Source organism: Carcharhinus amblyrhynchos, chromosome 15, assembly GCF_965287045.1.
Source record: "Carcharhinus amblyrhynchos chromosome 15, sCarAmb.v2.hapA, whole genome shotgun sequence".
Taxonomy (NCBI): domain Eukaryota; kingdom Metazoa; phylum Chordata; class Chondrichthyes; order Carcharhiniformes; family Carcharhinidae; genus Carcharhinus; species Carcharhinus amblyrhynchos.
The window spans coordinates 18,039,199-18,061,184 of record NC_137338.1 but is presented as its reverse complement, the minus strand read 5'-3'; the positions used below and the strand labels follow the sequence as shown (position 1 = coordinate 18,061,184).

The window sequence follows — 21,986 nt, the reverse complement described above, 5'->3', positions numbered from 1 at the left end:
TTCTGTCTGCAATCAGCAGTGCAGGTTCTTAAATAAACACAAAAAATTCTGGATGAACTCAGTGGGTTAATCAGTGTGATTTTGCAGGCTCGTTTACTCCAGACACACATCCCTTTACAGTCGATAAATCTTACGAGATTATGGGATTTACGCCAGCAAGATCTTGGCTTGAGATCTTCTCTGTCCTACCCTCCAACGCTCTCCTTGTTTGCATGATCAGTTTCGTGCCCTTTGTGCACGATTTTAAATGAATTTAAATATTAGAAGACCTTAAACCTTTGCATCCGGCCCCTTTGAATGCTCTCTCTCTTCCCCATCCCTGGCATGATATCAAAAGAAAAACCAGTCATAGTAACCACGCCAAAGATGTGGAAGTCAGTGTAGACCCTGGGTGGTAAGGGATGTGGCCCTGGCACCCTGGCAGTGCCAACTGGGCGCCCTCATCTTTGAGGGTTTTGGGGGAGGTGGGGAGTAGTGCTCTGACCTTTGAGTGGTAGGGGGATGGTGTGTCCCTGTGTGTGTGAGGATTTGGGGTGTTCTCCTTGTTTGTGAGGGGTCCCAGTGACCATTTGCAGGGAGTGGGGAGGGGAACCGTGGGGCCTTCAAGTAGGGCGGCACGGAAGCACAGTGGTTAGCACTGCTGCTTCACAGCTGCAGGGACCTGGGTTCGATTCCCGGCTTGGGTCACTGTCTGTGTGGAGTTTGCACATTCTCCTTGTGTCTGCATGAGTTTCCTCTGGGTGAACATAAGAACGTAAGAAATAGGAGCAGGAGTTGGCCATCTAGCCCCTTCGAGCCTGCCCCGCCATTCAATAAGATCATGGCTGATCTGATAGTGGTTCAGTTCCACTTACCTGCCTGCTCTCCATAACCCTTAATTCCCTTATCGATCAGAAATCTATCTAGCTGTGACTTAAACATATTCAATGAGGTAGCCTCCACTGCTTCAATGGGCAGAGAATTCCAGAGATTCACTACCCTCTGAGCGAAGAAGTTGCCCTTCAACTGGGTGCTCCGGTTTCCTCCCACCATCCCAAGATGTGCAGGTTAGGTTGATTGGCCATGCTAAAAATTGCCCCTTAGTGTACTAGGATGCTTAGCTTAGAGGGATTAGTGGGTAAAAATATGTAGGGATATGGGGGTAGGGCCTAGGTGAGATTGTGTTCGGTACAGACTCGATGGGCCGAAGGGCCTCTTTCTGCATTGTAGGGTTCTATGATTCTATGATTAACTTTGAAATGGGGGGAAATTCCACCCAACATTTCAAGTGCTTGAGTGACTCAGAGTCCTGAAAGACTTGAAATGTTAACTGCATCTTTCTCCAAGAATGCTGCCAGACTTGAGTTTATCCAGCGTTTTTCTGTTTTTATTTAAAATTTCCACCAACTGCAGTATTTTGCTTTCATTTTAGTACATGATCTTAAAACATTTTATGGCCCATTTATTTGCTCTCTGACATCCACTGAGCTGTTCTAAGATGGAATCGCCGAGATGTACTTTCATAGACACCAAAGGCTTCTGTTTAGTCAACCACTGTCAGATCATAGAATCACAGAAACCCTACAGTGCAGAAAGAGGCCACTCGGCCCATTGAGTCTGCACCGACCACAATCCCACCCGAGCCCTACTCCCATATCCCTACCTGTTTTACCCACTAATCCCTCTAACCTACGCACCTCAGGACACAAAGGGGCATTTTTAGCGTGGCCAATCAACCTAACCCGCACATCTTTGGACTGTGGGAGGAAACCGGAGCACCCGGAGGAAACCCATGCAGACACGAGGAGAATGTGCAATCTCCACACAGACGGTGACCCAAGCTGGGAATCGAACTCGGGTCCCTGCAGCTGTGAGGCAGCAGTGCTAACCACTGTGTTACCATGCCACCCCTAGATACACGAGAATATTATGGGATGGATTCCAGGAACAGCATTTCTGCTACTCCAAGATCCAGCTAAGTGTGGTAAATTTAACCTGCATGATCTGACCTTTTCAGAGTCATAAATTCATGGATTACCCTGCAGAAGGAGGCCATTCAGTCCATCAAGTCTGCACCAACTCTCCTACAGAGCATCTTACCTCGGGCCTCCCTCCCACCCTACTACCATAACCCTATGTATTTTACTCTGATAATCCTCCTAACCTATACATCTTTGGACAATAAGGGGCAATTTAACATGGCCAATCCACCAAACCTGCACATCTTTGAAGTTGGGAGGAAACCCACGCAGACATGGGGAGAAAGTGTAATCACCACACAGACAGTGACCCGAGGTGGAATTGAACCTGGGTCCCTAGTGCTGTGAGGCACTGTGCCACTGGGGACGCAAGAATGTCCAGTCTCCTGTTTGAAAACCCCTGCTGCTGCAAACGCTTGTATGACAATGCCAGTAAAAGTTTCAGGGTTGCAATAGCCTGATACTGCAGCTACTGGGCTGTCAAAGAAATTTTAATTGAAACGCGTGTCCGAATCCATTTCTTGGTGGATGATTCAAGAACCAGAGGACATGGGTTAAAATGGTGTGTGGAAAAATGAAGCAAGTGGTTACAACTTGAAGTGCACTGCCAGACAGGTGCTGGAGGCCTGTAAAAGGGAGTCAGAGAAGCACCTGGAGATAAGTAATTTGAAGGACTACAGGGGGAGCGGGATAGCTAAATTGCCCTTGCAGAAAACTGGCATTGGCCTGGGTAGATTGAAAGGCTGAAACCAATCTATGATCCTAATGGAAATTTCACTTATTCTTTTCTAGCCTTGGTTACTGAGTATGAAGTTACCACTGATGAAAAAGGTTATTACACCACAAGATCTACTCTGAGATATTCATCAAAAAGGGAGAACAGAAAAGTTTCCTTTTACTGCAAAGCAACTTACTTTGAAGGCCAAGACAAGCAAGTGTCCAAAGACTCTCTGCCTGTCACTCTGTTTGTACACTGTAAGTAGCAATCACCAGGTCAAATCTCTGCTAAGATAGTGTTGACCATCTAATGAATTCAAATGTTAGTTGTAAATGTTGGCCAGAATGCCAGCAGAACTCCTTCGCCTCTTCACATCCTGCCAAGAAATCTTTTACATCCATCCAAACATTCAGATGAGATCGCAGTTTAGCAGTTTATCAAAGTCTCTCTGAAAGTGTAGCATTCCTTCAGTGCTAAACTGAAGTATCAGCCTATATTTATGTGCTTAAGTTTGACAGTGAAACTCAGAAACAAAATGGCTATTTACCACTGTTAGATGTTTATCAGCATTGACCTGTAGTTACTCTAGTTCACCACCAATTTCACACCATAGCAACGTTACCTGCAAATCCCAGGTTGTGTATTCAACAAGTGTACAATTTAAAACATCAAAACATAACAAATAGGAGTTAGTGTAGGCCATTCGGCCTATCAAGCCTGCTCTGCCATTCAGATGATGATGGCTGATCCTCTATCTCAATGCCATACTCCCACTCTCTCTCCAAATCCCTTGACTGATTTGATTTGATTAGGTTTATTATTGTCACATGTAGAAGCATATAGTGAAAAGTATCGTTTTTTGCGCACTACACAGATAAAGTATACCCTTCAGCTTTACTGTCTAGAAATCTTTCTTCCTTAAATACATTTAGTGATTTGGCCTCCACAGTCTTGTGTAATAGAGAATTCCACCCTCTGAGTGAAGAAATGTCTTATCTCAGTCCTGAATAGCCTGTCCTATATCCTGAGACCATGTCTCCTTGTTCCCGGATGACCCTCCACACCTTGCCAGGGAAAACATCATCTCAGCATCCTATCTATCCAGTCCTGTCAGAATTTTGTGTGTTTCAATGAGATCCCCTCTCGTTCTTCTAAATTCCACTGAATACAGGCCTCGTTGACCCAATCTCTCCTCATACAACGACCCTGCCATCCCAGGGGTCAGTCTGGGTGAACCTTCCCTCTATGGCAAATGTATCCTTTCATAGGGAAGGAGCCCTAACCTGCACACAGTACTCCAGGTGTGGTCTCACAGCTGCAGTAAGCATTTTTGTTGTTGTAGTCAAATCCTCTTGAAGGCTAACATACCATTTACATTTACTTGTCAATCATTCTGTATCTGTACCTAAGAATTTCAGTTGTGTCCTGCCATCTGACTTTGTTAGTCTTTCAACTCCCTGCTTACTACACCCCTTCATTTCAAAATAGCCGTGAACCACCACTGCCAGGCCACCCTGGGCCACAGCAGCAGTCATTTTCAAACTACCATTTCAGCTACACCTCTGTTTCATGAACAGCTTGTCATTTCCCCAGAGGGAACTCTTGGATAATGCATGCCCCTGTCCCTCATGGCCCTCAAGGAATCTCAAAGATGTATACTTATTTTACCAAGTCTCACCAAGCCCTGGTTGCTTTTGCCAGTAGCTTAGCCTAGTGGACAAGCCACCCACGCTCCCCCACTCAGGTTAAAGTAACAGAGAGTAGCATATTGCAACTCAATCCATTTTTTTAAAGATGTAGAGATGCCGGCATTGAACTGGGGTGGGCACAGTAAGAAGTCTCACAAAACCAGGTTAAAGTCCAACAGGTTTATTTGGAATCACAAGCTTTCCGAGCACCACTCCTTTATCAGGTGACACAAGTGTTCTGAAAGCTCATGATTCCAAATGAACCTGTTGGACTTTAACCTGGTGCGAGACTTCTCATTGTATTTCTTTTAAAGTCACCCCAGCGGCTCGGGCTAGTTTCCCTCGCTGTTAGTTTGAAATTGCGCATAGTCAAAATAGTGCCCCATCTTATAACACAATACCATTCCTCCCAGCAACTCTGTGAGTTTTGTGTTGAATCCCTCCTTAGTCTCTCCTGCTGCCAATATACCAGCCATCTTCAGCACCTTTCCTCATTGTGCAGCTCAGTCAGACTGCATTTGCTTATTTACACGCTTATTCACCTGATAATGGCCAGGGACCCTCCAATTTTAACTTCTCTTCCAGACTCGGAGCATTGCTGCTGAAATTCCCTAAGTTTCTTTCCTCGCTCTTCTCCACTGATGCATCCATGCGCTGCCCATGACAACATTATTTATAAACATGCAGTCAGCTTCCATATACCCAATGGCAATTACAAACTTAACAGCTTTTGATTCCTCCACACTCAGATCGCATGTCTGATATCACTTTCTACATTTAAAAAAATTCTTTCAAAGGACACTGGCCAGACCAGCATTTATTGCCCATCACTAATTGCCCTCGGGAAGGTGGTGGTGAGCCACCTTCTTTAACTGCAGCAGTCCATGGTATACCCACAGTATACATACCGTCCATGGGAGGGAGTTACAATGAAGCGACAATTTATCCTTCACCGTATTACTATATATTTCATTGATGTGGAGATACTGGCATTGGACTGGGGTAAGCACAGTAAGAAGTCTCACAACACCAGGTTAAAGTCCAACAGGTTTATTTGGAATCATGGGCTTTCAGAGCGCTGCCCCTTCATCAGGCACAATTGCAAGATAATGGTTGGAATATGAGTCTTTATAGGTAATTAAGTCTTTACAAGTCCATATTTGTAGATGGTATACACAGCTGCCACTGTGCATAGGTGGTAAATAGGGTGCCAGACAAGTGGGCTGCTTTGTTCAAGATGGTGCTGAGCTTCTTGAATGTTGTTGGCGCTGCCTCCATCCAGGTAGGAAGGTAACATATTGAAGGAATAGCTTCGGCTGAATTCACATATCCAGTGCATTAAGAACGGATATCTACAGAAGCAAAATGGTTGATTTAATTAGCTCCTTCTGCAAGTAGAGAAAGAGAAACGGGAAAAACTAGTCTTCAGTTTGATTATTTGCCTGTTGAACTCGGCTGGTGCGAGAGGGTGCCTTCAACGATGAACCAAAACTGTCAATCAGAGCAAGATTGCAAAGCAATTGCCAGTCTGATGATTTGTGTTTTTCCAGATGGATGGAATGTCCTCTATCTCAAAGGAATTGGTATTTATCCTTCACCAAATTACTAGAACTGAGAGCCTTACCTGGTTGAGAGCTTTAGCTGGTCTTGTGAATTTTTTTATTTGTTCGTGGGATGTGAGTGTCGCTGCATTTACTGCCCATCCCTGAGAGCATTTAAGGGTCAACCCCATTGCTTTGGCTCTGGAGTCACGTATAGGCCAGTCCAGGCAAGGACGGCAGATTTCGTTCCCTAAAGGACATTCGTGAACCAGACGGGTTTTTAACAACAATTGACAGTAGTTTCATTAGTCATCATTAGACTTTTAATTCCTGATTTTTTTCAAAAAATTAAATTCAAATGTCACCATCTGCCGTGGTGGGATTCGAACCTGGGACCCCAGAGCATTATCCTGGCTCTACTGGATTACTAGTCCAGTGACAATACCGCTGTGCCACCACCTCCCCAGAGATTAAAACATTTTCCATATGGCCACTCACAGACATGGAAGCAAATGTGATTGGAGACATTGGGGATGTAAAGAAACCCAAAATTGCATTATCTGAAATATTTGAGTCACGATATTGTGGTTCTTGCCTGATCACCAACATTTCACACACTTCCCTATGGTGAAAAAGACCGACAGTCATGCCAAAAGATAATACAGGCCGATTCAAAATCCTAATTAAAATATATCCTGTCATCATGTGGAAGAGGACTTATGTTTGATATTTTATAATTCATTCTGAATTTGTCAGGAACACCACCCAAGGCGACAACTAACAGCAGTAAAGCCATTCCCAGCGATTCATCGTAAAACTCATTCACGATCAGCCTTCAAACTAATCAGTGAATTGGCCTGTGACAGGTCAGCACTTAAGCAGATGCCATTATCATGTGTACTCAACAGTAATAATAAAACTATTAGCTAGTTTAGAGCATTTGATTAATGGCATGGTCAACCTGGCCCAGTACTCCTTGTGCACATTTAAAGTTGATTATTTCTAGCTTTCATTCTAACAATGTTTCATTTGATATTAGCTCCCATATACATTGCATTTAAAGCAATTAAAATCATTTTCTTTCTGAAATCATTGAAAAGCAGTTTTGCAATTTAACATAGCCAGGAGTTAGAGAATCTCCTGGTCATTTGGTTTATTCTGCACTGACATTGGATAAATAACATGGCAGTAAAATGTTTTTTTTAAATACAACCCACCTGATCAATGATTTGATTACCTCCAGTGACTAAAATGTATGTTCATTATAAGCGACAAACCTAAAAATGTGGTGGGGATTTCCCCTCTAATACAATAGCAACTTTCATTTATCTAAAACCTTTGACTCAGAGAGTTCAGGCAGGTTGATTTCCCAGGCTAGGGTAGAGTCAATGATCAGGATAGCCAATGAGATTAAAATGAGGTATCATCTAATGCGAGTTTTTCATGGTCAAAGGTGCCAATGTAATTTCACAAGCAGTATTATCAAACAAAATTTGATACCAATTGGGAGATTCAATCAAAAACTTGGTCAAAAAAATCAACTTGTAGCAGCATCTTTAATTGAGGTAAGGGATGTAGAGAGGCAGGTAGATTCTCAGAAGGAGAACTTGTGCCTCAGCAGCTGGAGGCATTGCTCTCAGTGGTGGGATGATTACATCAGGGATGAAACAAGAGGTTAAAATTGGGGGGGGGTGTGAATATCTCAGAGCATGGCGGGACTGGAAGATTTGCAGAGTTAGGGAAGGTTGAAGGCTTAGAGGGATTTAAAGATAAGGATGAGAATTTCTTCAATGGCTGCATTGTTGAACAGGGAGCCACTGCAGGCCAGCGAGCAGAGGAGTGAGGGGTGAATAGATATTGGTGCGAATTGGGATACAGGAGTTTTGGATGAGGTTAACTTTATGAAGTGAGGAGGATGGGCAGCCAGCCAGGTGGGCATTGAAATGGTCAAGACATAGATTGGGGCTTCAGCAGTAAATGGGCTGAGATGAGGGTTGAGTCTTTGTGCATTTTCCAGTGGGACAGTAATGATTTTGCCAACTTAGTGTTTCACTAGATGGTAAAAGCCAAGGGAGTTTTTAAATGTAGCTGCTGTGGACATACAATTTCCACATGACATCAACGTGCCAAGGTTTCTTCGACAGCACCTTCCAAACCTGCTACCTCTACTACCTAGAAGCACAAGGCGGGTGGGGGCAGATGCATGGGAACATCAGCTGCAAGTTCCCCTCCAAGTCGGACATGATCCTGACTTGGAACCATATCACTGCTCCTTCACTGTCGCTGAATCAAAACCCTGGGACTCTCTCCCTAACAGCACTGTGGGTGCATTTAAGGCAGCTCACTATCATTTTGAGAGCAATTAGGGATGGGTAATAAATGCTGTCCTTGTCATTCACACTCTACATTCCATGAACAAATATATAAAATAAAATCCCCATTTAAAAAGTAAAAATATGTGTAAAAATCCTTCCCTGGGCTCGGTGAGTTTATCCAGCTGGTAAATGGACCCAACAGACAAGTCTCTCAAGTTCAGTCCTGTTTGAGCAGAAGTATTTGAATCAGTTCAGGCAGCAGTTGGGATTATTACAGTTGTCCTGAGGCTTCTGAACTGGAGAGAGAGGAGCCAAATCATTCCTGCTCTTGATCATTACTGATGCCCAGTTATGTGATGGTGGACAATACAAGACCTGCAGATTGACAGATCTTGCACTATTTTGCTTTAGGAAATGAAATGCAAGACTTGTGGTGCGAAGTATGCAAAAAATTCTCAGGAGTGTAAGAGCCAACATGTATTACTTTGTTTTGATCAGACAAAACTTCAAAGGTTTCATTGCTAGTGAACCCAGCGCAAGACATTGAAGAAGGGACAAATGTTACATTATTGTGCGCAGGCGATGGATATCCTCCACCAGACAAATTCATCTTCAGTAAGAATGTAAGTCAAATATAATTATTACATTGGTTTTAAATTAATTCATGCCTTTCATTTAATAAATAAGTTGGTTTTTTTCTTTAGCATCCTTTACCCCTTATTTGTAAATGCCACAAATTATTTTCCCAGCTTAGTTCACTTATGAAATTTCATTGTCCATACATTAATTTGAAAACAACAGAAATTCAACATCATTGAAGTTTATCTATTAGTGTCACAAGTAATTAATACTGCAAATGAAATTACTGTGAAAATACCCTAGTCGCCACACTCCGGCACCTGTTCGGGTAGGTAGAGCGAGAATTTATCATGGCCTATGCACTTAACCAGCACTTCTTTCGGACTGTGGGAAGAAACCGGAGCACCCGGAGGAAACCCACGCGGACACAGGGAAAACGCGCAGATTCTGCACAGGCAGTGACCCAAGCCGGGAATTGAACCCAGGTCCCTGGCGCTGTGAGACAGCAGTGCTAACCACCATGCTACCCCATTGGGCCTCTCTCCACAGGAGCTGCCAGACCTGTTGAGTTTTTCTAGCATTTTTTGTTGTTATTTTGATTGGCCCTCCAATGTTTCGAGGGGATGTTTTGCCAAGCTACTAATAGCAATACAGCGGGAAACCAATAGAATCCCAGCATGAAGTAGGACCATAATATGTACACCCATGGTACAGTAACCTCATGAGGTGTGTAGGCATGAATACGTGTATAACTTTGCATCTATATTTAAGCAAAATATTTATTTATAAAAATCTATGCCTAAATAAAATAGAGCCTTGAGAACACAACACATTAAAAAAAAAACCACACACACCAACTTGTTGGGATATTATAATTTACTGTCAGAAAAGTGTTTTCATAATTAGTATATGTCCTTGCTGACAGCAGACTCTGAATATATTACATCTCATTTGTTGCCTCTATATTGTAATGATCAGATGTATATTGAATATGAATTTCACAGGGAGTAGACAAATCCAGGAACACAAACCAGTATGAACTGACTGATGTGACACAAGAGGATACTGGTGAATACACATGTTCACAACAAGATAATCCTGACATAAAGGATGCTGTTAACATCACCGTGCACTGTAAGTCATTCTTTAAAAAGTAGAAATATTTGTAGATGTTTTTTGTCCTGTATTATTGCTTTTGAGCATGTTTCCTAATTAAGAGAATGCTCCAAAATAACCAAAATAGGCCAGCAATTTCCTGCTACATTGTTGGATACACTTAGTCACCTCTTAAAGGAGGAAGCGTGGCCAGGTCTCTCTAATCAGATTCACCCTAACAGTGTAACTTGACAACAAGCTTCTGATTACCCCAGTTTCTGCTTGATTAAGGAACCTTAATTTACCCTGTAGAAAGCGTCAAAATCAAAGATAAATTGCCTCAGATTTGAACCTTTTCTGTGAATGCCTGTGTGGAAATTAAACGTAACTCTCAATGGATGCAAGTCCATAACACAAAACTAATCAGCTGTATTTCCCACTGTATGTAAGGATAGAGAAAGCAGCCCACTGCTGTTCCTTATTTGCATAAACCAATGTAAATTAACCAGAAGAGATAACAGTGGAATTCTAGGTGCATTGGCAACATAGACAAAATAAGCAAAAGGACAGAAAGCAGAGCATGTAGTGAGCAGTTATTTTTAAGATCTTAATATTGATGGAAATAAAAATGGGGAGAGATGTAAGATGGCAGATGATTCATCATCACTTGTTTTACACCATTGCACAATCTAAAATTATCCCAAGGGTGTTAAATAAAACATTTTGATCTTCACCGATCACTGAAATTTCATTATATGAATGTTGATAGCCAGATTGTACTAGTTTTCTATAGTTTTCCAAAAGTGATCATGATAGCGAAGAACAAAAATGTTTCAGAATAGTTGTCAGCCAATGGGCTTACCCTTTATAGTGTAAATACTAAAGACTCAGACGTGCAGCTTTTTGGGGAATATGTTATTGTCACAAGTAGGCTTACGTTAACACTGCAATGAAGTTACTGTGAAAAATCCCCTAGTTGCTCCCGTGCCTATTCGGGTACACTGAGGGAGAACTTAGCATTGCCAGTGCACCTAACCAGAACGTCTTTCAGACTGTGGGAGGAAACAGGAGCACCCAGAGGAAACCCAGGGAGAATGTGCAAACTCCACACAGACAGTGATCCAAGCCAGGAATCGAACCTGGATCCCTGATGTTGGAGGCAGCAGTGCTAATCAGTGTGCCACCGGGGTTATTAGTTGAGGTACCAGATGATGCTCTGGTCCTGAGGAGCTATACCCCAGTAAGGATAAAGCAATCTTGAGAGATCGGGAATGGAGGACGGAACATCTGCCAAGATAACCTGCAACTGAAGAGGTCCAGTTCTTTATCCATAATACTCTTGAGTTTTAATCTGGGAAACAAATGACAATGGAAATGTAGAAGAATCAAATGAGAAATAATAATGTATAAATGTCCTATTGTTAACAGACTTGACCTTGACTATGAATCCTAATGGAGATATCTCTAAGATGGTTGGGGAAAATTTGACCATGGAATGCATTCCTGAGTCTTCTGGAACTGTGGATGTTACCCTGACAAAAGTAAGCTGATGAATATTGTTTCCAACCAGAATTAACTAGAATTATTGCTGTGGAATTTGGTCTGAGTTGATGTGATAAGAACAGAGTGAATGTCAACATTTAGACTCTTGAAGGTGGATTCTCTGGGAGCATTTAATCATTTGCTATGGTTTCAATGATTTATTCGCATGAGAAATTAATTTATATTCTCAATTTTACTTCCCCATCTCTTTGTAAACTACTTAGAACAGAATGTAACTTAAGGCAGAGATTGGGTGGGCAAAACATGCTTTCCACTCGCTCAATGCTGCCGATGTGAAGCCCAGATCATTGGGGGGAAAGGGGGGGGTGGGGGGATTTTCACAAAAGCACTGACTTGGTGGAAAAACTGTTCTAAATCCCGACCGTTTTGTCGGTTCAGGTTCTCATCTGAATCTCCATGTTCTGCACGGCACAGCACCCAGTCGTGAATCTCATTAAAAACCCAGGGGTGTGGGGCACATTCGCACCAGAGTTTGACAGTTCTGGGACTCTGCACATGCACAGTGGTCCTGATCTGTCAGTCTCCCTGTTTGCTGGCCAGCCCAGGATCTCTGCAATGCTGCCCCTTCAGCCCTGAAGTGTGGCCTGATTGCAGCCCTGAACCCCACACTCCCCCCACCCCCTGTCCCAGAGCGCCCTGATGTTCAAACCACTCCCCCTGATAATGGCTATCTCCCCACGCCCCACACCTGGACAGACCACCCCTCTCCCCAGCCCACCCTCCATCCCTGACTGAACCTGTCTGCAAAGTGGCAGTGGGATCCCCCACCCCTAGGCCCTGCCCACAATAAACCCCACCCTTGGCACTGCCCTGTGCCTGGTGGGCAGTGCCAAGGTATCTCCCAGGCATGGGCACTTTGCCCCTTGGGCAATGCCAGGAGGCACAGGCTGGCACTGCCAGGGTGCCCATGACCAAGAGGCTCCCCGCCACCTGATCCCTTGGGGAGGCCCCGATTGCCGCCCCCCCCCACCCCTTCATTCTGGCAGGATCTCCGACTAGTTCCCCCAAATATGGGGAGCTAATGTAAACCCTATCAGAATTAATTACTCCTGGCGGGGTGGGAGATTCAATCGGGACACAAAAGTTCCTGAGAATCACATTTAAAACATTTAAAATACATTTTAAAAAGATCCAAATTACTTACCTGCCTTCCCGTCCGTCCCCAGCATGGTCCGACCGGCCACTGTTCACCTGCTCTGGAAGAAGCGCATGCGTTCCCGGCGCGTACGAAAATTCCGGTACAAGGCCTATGACGTGCACCCCCCCCACCGCAATCTGACAGAAAAGTAGCGGGGTATTTCCATCCCGTCAGAGCTCTAAGCACCAAATGGGAGTCCAGTTCCATTTCCTTGGATCTGATCTGGCAGGAGGGGAAATTGCCCAGTTCAAACATTGAAGTAGCTGGAAATCAGTGGCAATCCGGCAGAGGACCAAGGATGGGCTGGTAGAATTTAACGCTAGCCCTGGGGAAACATATCTTTTGTTTATATCTTTTGTTTATTAGCCTAGTTTGGGGGCATTTAAGAGATCCGTGGATAGGTTTATGGACGAAAAGGGATTGGTTTAGGTTAGTGGGTCATTGTTTTGTAACTGGTCGGCGCAACATCGTGGGCCGAAGGGCCTGTTCTGCGCTGTTATGTTCTATGTTCTATTTGTACAATCGGTGTCCAAACATGATGGAAGCCAGAGCAGCAAAATAAATGGAACAGAAAAGGTCACAGTGCTCACACTTATACTGGCCTGAGAGAGTTGAAATCAGCTGTCTTTAAGTCATGCACTAAACTCTTTCAATCTCCTTTCCTTCGGTCCCTTTTCATTGTTATTTTCTCTTAATGTTTTCGCTTCTCTTCTTTTCACCCCTTATTCCTTCAGGAAATAACACTTCAGGATAAAGTACATGAGTAATTTGAGACATGCCAAATAGTAAGTGTCACCTGCTTTGGAGAAGGAAATCACTTTGAATCTGTGGAAGGCTTTGGCTAACCAGCACTAGAGTTTTCTTTCACCTCACCGCTGGAGGAAATTATTGTTATGTTGAGTTAAATACTTCATTATGGTCCAAGACAGATCTTGACCTTTTCTGTCCTTCAATTCCTTTATTCCTATATTTCCTTTCTTTCCTCTTTTCTTTCAATCATTTTTGAACTTGATTTCTGTCTCTCGTTTTTCTCCAACATGCTTCTCTGTTTCCTTTCCTTTGCCACTCCACTCCCTCTTTTTTACAAACAAACGAACATAAGTAGAAGCAAGAGAAAGCCAATAAGTCCATCCATGTTCAGCTGATATATTAGGCATTGCAGTATCGTGCATCTTTTCCAAATACTGGTGATATTGATTTACAAGAAGGCCAAAACGGGAAAATCTTAGTAGTTTCAGGCAAAATGTCAGGAAATTCTTCTTGAGATTAACTTGATAAAGTAAATTCCAGGAGAACATCTTTTCCTATAATGGCAATTAACAACCACCCCGTTCTACCCACCATCTTTCTCTTATTCACCCATCCTTCCCACCAAACACCCCCTGTAGCCCACCCCCTCCACTGCCAAACTACCTGTTTGATCTAATATGACATTCCCTTGACATTCTATCCATCCTTAGCATTTCTCTTCTTCTCTTTTCATTCTGTTAAGTTATTCCTACTTTACTCTCTGTAGTTGATGCCATACCTCTCACTGTAGTCAATCCTAAATAGAACCCAGGTTTAATCATTCCAAGGCATAGTACATTGGAACCCTAACATTACTATCAGTTAGATGTCAATGTATAATTTGAACAAGCTGAAATGTGGCTGCAGTTGCTACGAATCAAAGTAATAAGATTTTGCCTAGCTTGTTAGGAAATCTAAAAGGTATTGCTTGAAGATAGAAGAGGATATCTGTTCCATTTGCTAATTCATTTGAAGTACTTGATAGATGGTTGTAAGTGCATCTCTTGGGCATGAAGTGCATGTTGTCTTCATTCAACAAAGCTAAATCCTATTGCGTGTCCGGCCACTGTTTTATAAGACCTGCGTCCAAACCATTTATCTTCATAGTTCATAACTCCCAGGCAACAGTGGATAACTTTTTCCCAACTCATAAGTGAGATCTACTGTCAAGCTATGAAGACTTTAGTAAAGGAGGAAGTTGTTTCAATATGGGAAGGACTCAAATACCTGTCACTTGGTACTCCAGAGGGTTTGTTAGCCTGTCTTCTCTTTGCCAAATCTCCTCATTAGGACTGTGACAAGTGAACTAGGTCTATTGAATTAAGTTGCTGTCTGTAACATTTGATTTGGCGAAAGGATCTATGTGTTTGCTGCAATCCTGATGAGGCAGCTGTGAGATTTGGCACCACATTGATGGAGAGCAGGAGTAAGAATCTTGCTGAGGGCATTCGATTTTCTAGGAAAAGTGACATTTTGTATAAATGATGATGGTACAGAGCTTGGCAGTTGATTTATGTGCTCCTCCCTGTGCTGTGACAACACCTTGAACTTCTCTTTTATTCCAAAAGGCCTGGGCTGGTTTTAATACAGTATGTTTCTGATATGTTCTTTCTGTGTTTCAGAGAAACAAGGTTTACCCAAATCCGTTCATGGTGGACTCACTGCAGTACATGCACTCTGGTACTTATACCTGCTTAGCCAAAATAAAGGAAGTGAAGGAAATGAAGAGAGAAAAAACAGTGATTGTACGAGTGGAAGGTAAAATAAATGCATTGATATAGCATTAATCAGGTCCAACCTACTCTGACTTCTTCCCTATCTTTTCGAAAGCAGTAATTCTGAATTATTGTTCAATGAGTACTAATCATTTTTCAAGACCTCACTATGAATCCCACTCTTTATTTACTTATTACAAGTAAGGCTTACCTTAACACTGCAATGAAGTTACTGTGAAATTCCCCCTAGTCACCACATTCCGGTGTCTGTTCGGGTCAATGCACCTAACCAGTGTGTCCCTCAGACTGTGGGCGGAAACTGGAGCACGCAGAGGAAATGCATGCAGACACGGAGAGAACATGCAAATACTACACAGTGACCCAAGGCAGGAATCGAATCCGGGTCCTTGGCGCTGTGAAGCAGCAGTGCTAACCATTGTGCTGCCCCAGTGACTTTAGATGGGACTACAGCTGAGTGTAATCCTGCTATCATCTAACAATCATATGTATAATTTCCAGGATCACTCAACAACAATCAAGAGTTATTTTCCCTAGCCCTAGGGCACTGAAGCGGCTATAGTAACACCACGAATGAGATGGGTTAAATCAGCCCTGACTTGGAATTGAAGTTGAACCCTTCCCAAGTGTCTGTGAACCAAACATGACACAAGGCAGGGCTTTTACCAAATGAATTTTCAAAGAACCTAATTTTATTAACATAACAAAAACAGAAAACACTGGAAAATCTCAGCAGGTCTGACACCTAGTCGCCAAACTCCGATGCCTGTTTGGGTACACTGAGGGAGAATTTAGCATCATCAATGGCACAGACAGTGACCCAAGCTGGAAATCAAACCCTGGTATTAACCATTGTGCCACCTTGCTGCTCCATGTCTGTGCAGGGTCTGCACATTCTCCCTGTGTCTGCATGGGTTTGCCCCAAGTGCTCCACTTTCCTCCCTCAGTCCAAAAGACATGCTGGTTAGGTGCATTGGCCATACTAAATTCTCCCTCAATGTACCCAAACAGGTGCCAGAGTGTGGCGACTAGGGATTTTCACAGTAACTTCATTGCAGTGTGAATCTAAGCCTACTTGTGTTCCTAATAAACTTTAGAAACTTCAGAATAGAGCCAACATTTTGAGTCAGGATAACCCTTTGTCAAATCATTTTACTATTGCTTTACTTTAGACACACTGAACGCCCTATAAGTTGTAGGCAAATGGACCATCGGGCGCTTAAACTGTTAAATAACTAGTTGACCGAGTTGTTAGCCAAGTGGATTACTTTACTATGGGTTGCAGTCTCTTTTGCATCACCAGAGCAGTAATCTGGTCATGAGAGTCACGTGACTATTATTGAACCCTCCTGATTTTCATTCCATTAATTTCAGAGGAATTGGTCTGATTCCATCAGATAAATGCAATCGACCCCACCAGATTATCACTCAAAGATGACAAAAACCTTATTCCTATGTTTGTTCAAGTCGGCCCTGTCAATAAACCACTTTCTTCTTTATTACAGGAATGCCAAGGATAAATAAATTGACAAAGAAGGTTGTGGACAATGTTAAAGTGATCAGCTGTGTCGTGGAAGGTTTTCCCAAGCCCATTGTGCAGTGGAGCATCAATGGAACATCTGTAAGTAACAGAGAGGGAGATGTCCTCTGACTTCCATCTGAAACAGAATTGTGGCCAACAGTGCTTATTATGGAATCATGTGCTTTATAAAGAAGGCTCACAAACAAGGAAGTTGCACTAAAGCTATGTAAACCATTGCATTAACTGGGGTATTGTGTCCAATACTGAGCACCACACTTTAAAAGGAAGATGAAGGCTTTGGAGATGGGACAAAGAGATTTATTAGAGTAGTTCTGGGAATAAGGAAATAGTCATGTGGATGGACTGGAGAAGCTGAGGGTGTTATCTTTATCACAGATAAGGCCAAGAGGAGATTTGATTTTAAAATCATGCAGGGTTTTCGTAAGGGTAACAGAGAAAATGGTTTCTATTGGCTCAAGGTTCAGTAAACAGAGATAATGTTCAACCTAAGTGGTTAGGATTGAAATGTTGAGATTCAATAGCAGCTTTCAAAAGATAATTGGGTAAGTGGTTGAGGTAATTGCGGTGGGTATGGGAAAGACTGGGGTTTGGCACAAACTGGATTGCTCTTTGAAAGAGCTGGTATAGACCCAATGGGCCAAATGGTCACTTTCTGCACCGTTCTATTCTACAACTTTAAAAATTAAATGTGTCACTTTCCAACTTTGGAGTGCCAGTGGAAGGCCACACTCACTCACGCCGCAAGGTCAGGTGTGCTGCAGGTGATTTTCTGACCGTTTAAAGTGAATGGAAGATCGTACAGACTGCATCCAGATTTCTGATTTGCACTGTCAGCAGGCAGAGCACCCCAAGCTGCGTGAAGGCAGAAAATAACCCCTCTGTTAAATCTGAGGATATTCGACAATGATCGCTCTTTCTATCAGTGGTCATTTAGAAAAATTTCATTTTGTATTTCAGTGATTTTATCCACTGGGAATGATATTAAAATTCCATGCCAATTCTGATTTAGATAAATGAGTTATCCAGATCGAAGAATAGAATCACTGATGAAGCACTTTTTTAGAAACAAAGTTATAATTATGTGCTTTGAAGTTACATTGTTCAGTATTTATAACACACTTGTAACTGAAGTTCCCCCATTTGCTATATTGACAAAATTTACACACATTACTTTAAAAAGCTTGTTTTTGAAAACGTATATACATTGTCTTAAGTGTCTGTTGGAACAGTATTTTGTGTTCCCTTTAAAATCAGAGAGCGGGGCGTGGTTCATACTGTAATCCCAAGACAGCATTGTCCAGGGTCACACATAAAGAAAGGAAATTTAGGAACAGAATGACCACCAGCGCCTCTGGGACTCCACCTTAAATACTTCATTGAAATGCCCAGTGCCCATGTGTGAACTTGGGTGTTATTTCACTGGGTAGTAACCAGGAGAGGGAATTGTGATTGAATTTCTGTGATTCTCTTCCTTTCCCAAGGCTAATTGTACAATTATAGCATTCTGACCAAATCTATCCGGACTGTATGCTTCAGTTCTACATTGTGCAATGCTTTTTACCAAATGCTTCATGAGGAGGTTTCCTTTTGGGTCTTTCTGAAGGTATTTGTCCAATAATGTATAGATTTTTGCTGTGGCAACAATTGAAATTGAGTGGCGCCTTCCCAAACTCTTACCGAATATGTGAAAAAACAAAGAAATGCTCATCTCATCATTCAGAGCTGAATTTGAACCCAGATCCCAAATGTGAAATGGCAGTAAGGCAAATGTAACAATCCTGTGCTATGGAACAAGGAGCCTGGCTAGATCAGGGACAGAGCAAAGATGAGACTACAATTGTGTGACCCACTCTATTGTTGAGTGAGGATCCATAATCGGAGGCCTAACATCTTCTCTCGAAGTCTTACCCTAGATTTTCAGAACCCACAATAAAAAAAATTGCAGTTCCCTAATTTGAATGAGAAATAGAAATATTTTCATTGCAGCCTAGAGATGAACCAGTAAAGGACAAAAGATCACAATGGAACCACAGGATAACAGTCAAGCCTTCAGAGAACATTACAGTAACATGCACAGCCATAAATCCCCATGGACAGGATCAAGATACGGTGAATCTAACAGCCAGTGAGTATTCTGCAACATTTTTCAAATAAACTGAGAAAAGCTTATTGAACACATCAGTTTGCTTAATAAAGATCACCTGCAATGTTTTGATGTTCAGCAATAGTATTCCAATTGTATTGTAGAAAGTGTTTCCGAAACGTCTGATGATCATTTTCAATTAAGTAAAGGATAGTGCTTTCTCGCAATCTGTGTATTTCAATGTTGGTGAGCACACGGCTGTCTGTTTCACACACCCTGTGCTGAGATACAGTTAAATAGTCTTCTTCTTTGGCAGTCCCTCAGGGTCAAGGATGATTTGCTTCCGCTCCGGGAAAGCGGGTTCTGCGGTGGCTGAGTAGTCCAGTCTTGGAGCTGCAGACCCTGCCACAGGTTTGGCAGGTGGTGTTTCATGAGGTGGCTGGGTAGGAGGCTCTGGATTCTGTGCTCTTTCTGCTTGGCTTGCATACTTCACCAGGTTACCTTTGAGAGCTGGTCGGTACCTTTTGTGACTGCTTCATCTCCAGTTAGTATGTTCTACAGCAAACAATTCCCACTTGTCAGTGGGGATGTTGCACTTATTCCGAGAGACTTTCGGAGTGTCCTTGTAGCCTTTCCTCGGCTCTCCTAGTTGTCTCACTTGGCCATTGCTGAGCTCAGAGTAGAGCACTTGTTTCTGGCAGTCTGTTGGGCACACAGTGTGGCCCACCCATCTCAACTGGTCTGGGGATATCGACCTGGGAGGGAACGCTCTCATCGGTACACCAGTGGAGGTTACGTTGGTGATATCGCTCCAGGGATTTAAGGTGTCTGCTTCAGCTTGACGCAGAACATCTCTGAGGTACCTTTTCTTACATTAATGGAGCATTTTCCATGACTATTTGAGTTCACCCAGAAGGAACACACATTCTCCCTCATTCTCCTTCACCATCTTTATTGCTACATTGTTTGTTCTTATTTTATCCATATTGGCAAAGACTTTAAACATTTAGTTTCTAAGTATATTGCTGCTTCGTTGCGTTGAAATTCAGCATAACATCTCTTTCTTTACATTTGTCTGTTCCCGGACCTCAAAACTATGATCTGTCTTACCTCACTCAGTTTTTACCATCTTCTATAGGCTGCAGGTTATTAAAAGCCACGCTTGATGTCATTTGACCATTGCCTTTTGATTTTTCTCCCCACGTTTCACAACCTTGATGACAACCTTTTTTTTCAGCCTGATTTACAATCGAAGTGTCAGAAAGATTAATTGACGCACGGAAATGAACTTGTTCTGTTGTCTGAAAATTACACTTGTTTTTTTTCCCGTGCTAAGTGATAACTGAAGGCACAATTACACTGCAAAAGTGTTATCTTAGCTGTTTCATATTCTTGCTCAGAGCCTCTGTCTAGCTGATGTTGCAGAAAGAGTCAACTGATTACAATGATTTTGTTGCATTATTTTAATGACGACTTTGCATATTCAGTGGTTGGAATGGGCTAATATTCCCAAAATTTGTCAAGAGTGTCAGGCTCTGAGTGCAAACCGGCAAGTTTCTCTCTGGAAACACAGCTGAGGTTTTCATACCAGATTTTCTGGCACTGAGTGCGCAGAGAGTTTGGAGGTGTGGTTTATACCATCATTCTGGCAGGGCAGGGCCTGATACACCAGCAAGGCTGGCTCCACTGAGATCAGGGCACCATCTTTAAAGGGTGTCTAAAGATCTATGTTTAAAATATACTCCTCCTATACCCCATTCCCCAAGCATGGGGCAATCACACTCCCACCAACCACACAAGTATCCAGAGGCACTCCCCCTGCCAACCTCCACAGGCTTTGGCCTTCCCCACTACACATAAGGGGAATCTCTTGCAATGGGCCTCCCCAGAAGTCCCACTCCCTGGCAGAGTTAGCCACTGCCACCCTGACCATGGAGCATTACCAACCTGCGCCAAGGGGCAGTGCCATGGGATCTCATTACATCACCAATGAGGGGGTGCAGAAAATGGGGAAGCTGGATCTCACCAGCAAATACCTCGTTCCCTGACTCTCAGGATTTTGCGCCCATAGGGAACACGGCTGCAAAATCTAGCCCCCCCCCTCCTTCCCAACATACAGGAGCCATTTTCATTGTATCATTTTATTTACTAATTTCTTTGAAGATGCATGTTGTCTCTCCTGCTTTTGACAGGGGATTGTTCACTCGTGCTGCTTCATGGGCAGTACTCAGGCTTCAGTGTTAAAGCCATTAATATTTTGGCTCTGAGCAAAATTGCCTCCACAATGTTGTTCACCAACTGTTTGTTCTATTTTGTCTGTTTCTGATTTTCTGTCCTATGAGCTGCCTCTCACGTCTATCTAGAGGTAAGTGACTACCTTGAAGGACAGACCTTCTCTGGCTCTCCTGCCATAAAATTAAGGAGCTGGAACAAACCTTCAGGAATGGATTCCATGGGTTCAAATTACTGTGTCTTTATTTTTGCATTTTTCAGTGCGATTCGAGGAACCATTGGATGCAAGTCTTGAACAAGACCCTTTAGGTAGGCACTAGAATGTCACTTCAGCTGTAACTGGACTGTCAAAAATATACAGTTTGCTGCAATGTCAAGTCATGGAATGACTGGAATACAGACTGGAACGATATTCCATTTCATTCTCATTGGGAACACCAGTACCATTCATACTTTGCCTGGGTTCCTCACTCTTTTTTTTATTCCTTTTGGCTTTTAGGCCAAGCTTTTTTTCCTTCCCTTCCCCATCTTTCTTTCATGATGGTGTTAGTTTCTTGATTCTCTGGCCATTGGAAATTTCCACACAAGCTCAATGGATCTTCCAATGGTCTGTCAAACTTTCTTTCTCGCCTGCTACAATTCCTGTGGCAGGCAAGATGGAAGAATTTCCGCCGCGGCATTTAGAGAACTGACTTTGTGCACTGTGACCTCTGACATCAAGGTGTGTATATAAAAGCTGGAGAGCAGAGGGCCATTGGGCACCATATCAAACATTTGGCTTTCTGTGCATTCTTCATTTCTGAATCTGAGTATAGAATATTAGAGCCAAACATTATCAAGTGGTCAATTCCTGTCTGCCCCAACATAGCCAATCTATAAGCCAGCAATATATTCTCTTCCAACATATTAAATCTGCTCCTTTCCCAGCAACCTACTTCTGCTGAATCCATTTGTTCAAAATCCTGGCATCCTGATCTCCAAATCCTGTATCCTCTTCATTACCAAGGTCAC

The 21,986-nt window shown here is 42.9% G+C and overlaps 1 protein-coding gene across 2 annotated transcripts in view; it reads left to right on the top strand.

Moving 5' to 3' along the window:
- Positions 1–21,986, top strand: part of alcama (activated leukocyte cell adhesion molecule a) — a 287,178-nt gene that overhangs the window by 249,987 nt on the left and 15,205 nt on the right. Inside the window, exons 6-13 of one of the 2 annotated variants that reach the window (XM_080203485.1) lie at positions 2,751–2,933; positions 8,719–8,843; positions 9,804–9,933; positions 11,323–11,435; positions 15,007–15,142; positions 16,623–16,738; positions 18,647–18,785; positions 21,237–21,284. In XM_080203485.1, the coding sequence (XP_080059611.1) occupies positions 2,751–2,933; positions 8,719–8,843; positions 9,804–9,933; positions 11,323–11,435; positions 15,007–15,142; positions 16,623–16,738; positions 18,647–18,785; positions 21,237–21,284 (990 nt within the window). The remainder of the gene's footprint in view (positions 1–2,750; positions 2,934–8,718; positions 8,844–9,803; positions 9,934–11,322; positions 11,436–15,006; positions 15,143–16,622; positions 16,739–18,646; positions 18,786–21,236; positions 21,285–21,986) is intronic. The other variant, XM_080203486.1, reaches the window with a different exon arrangement.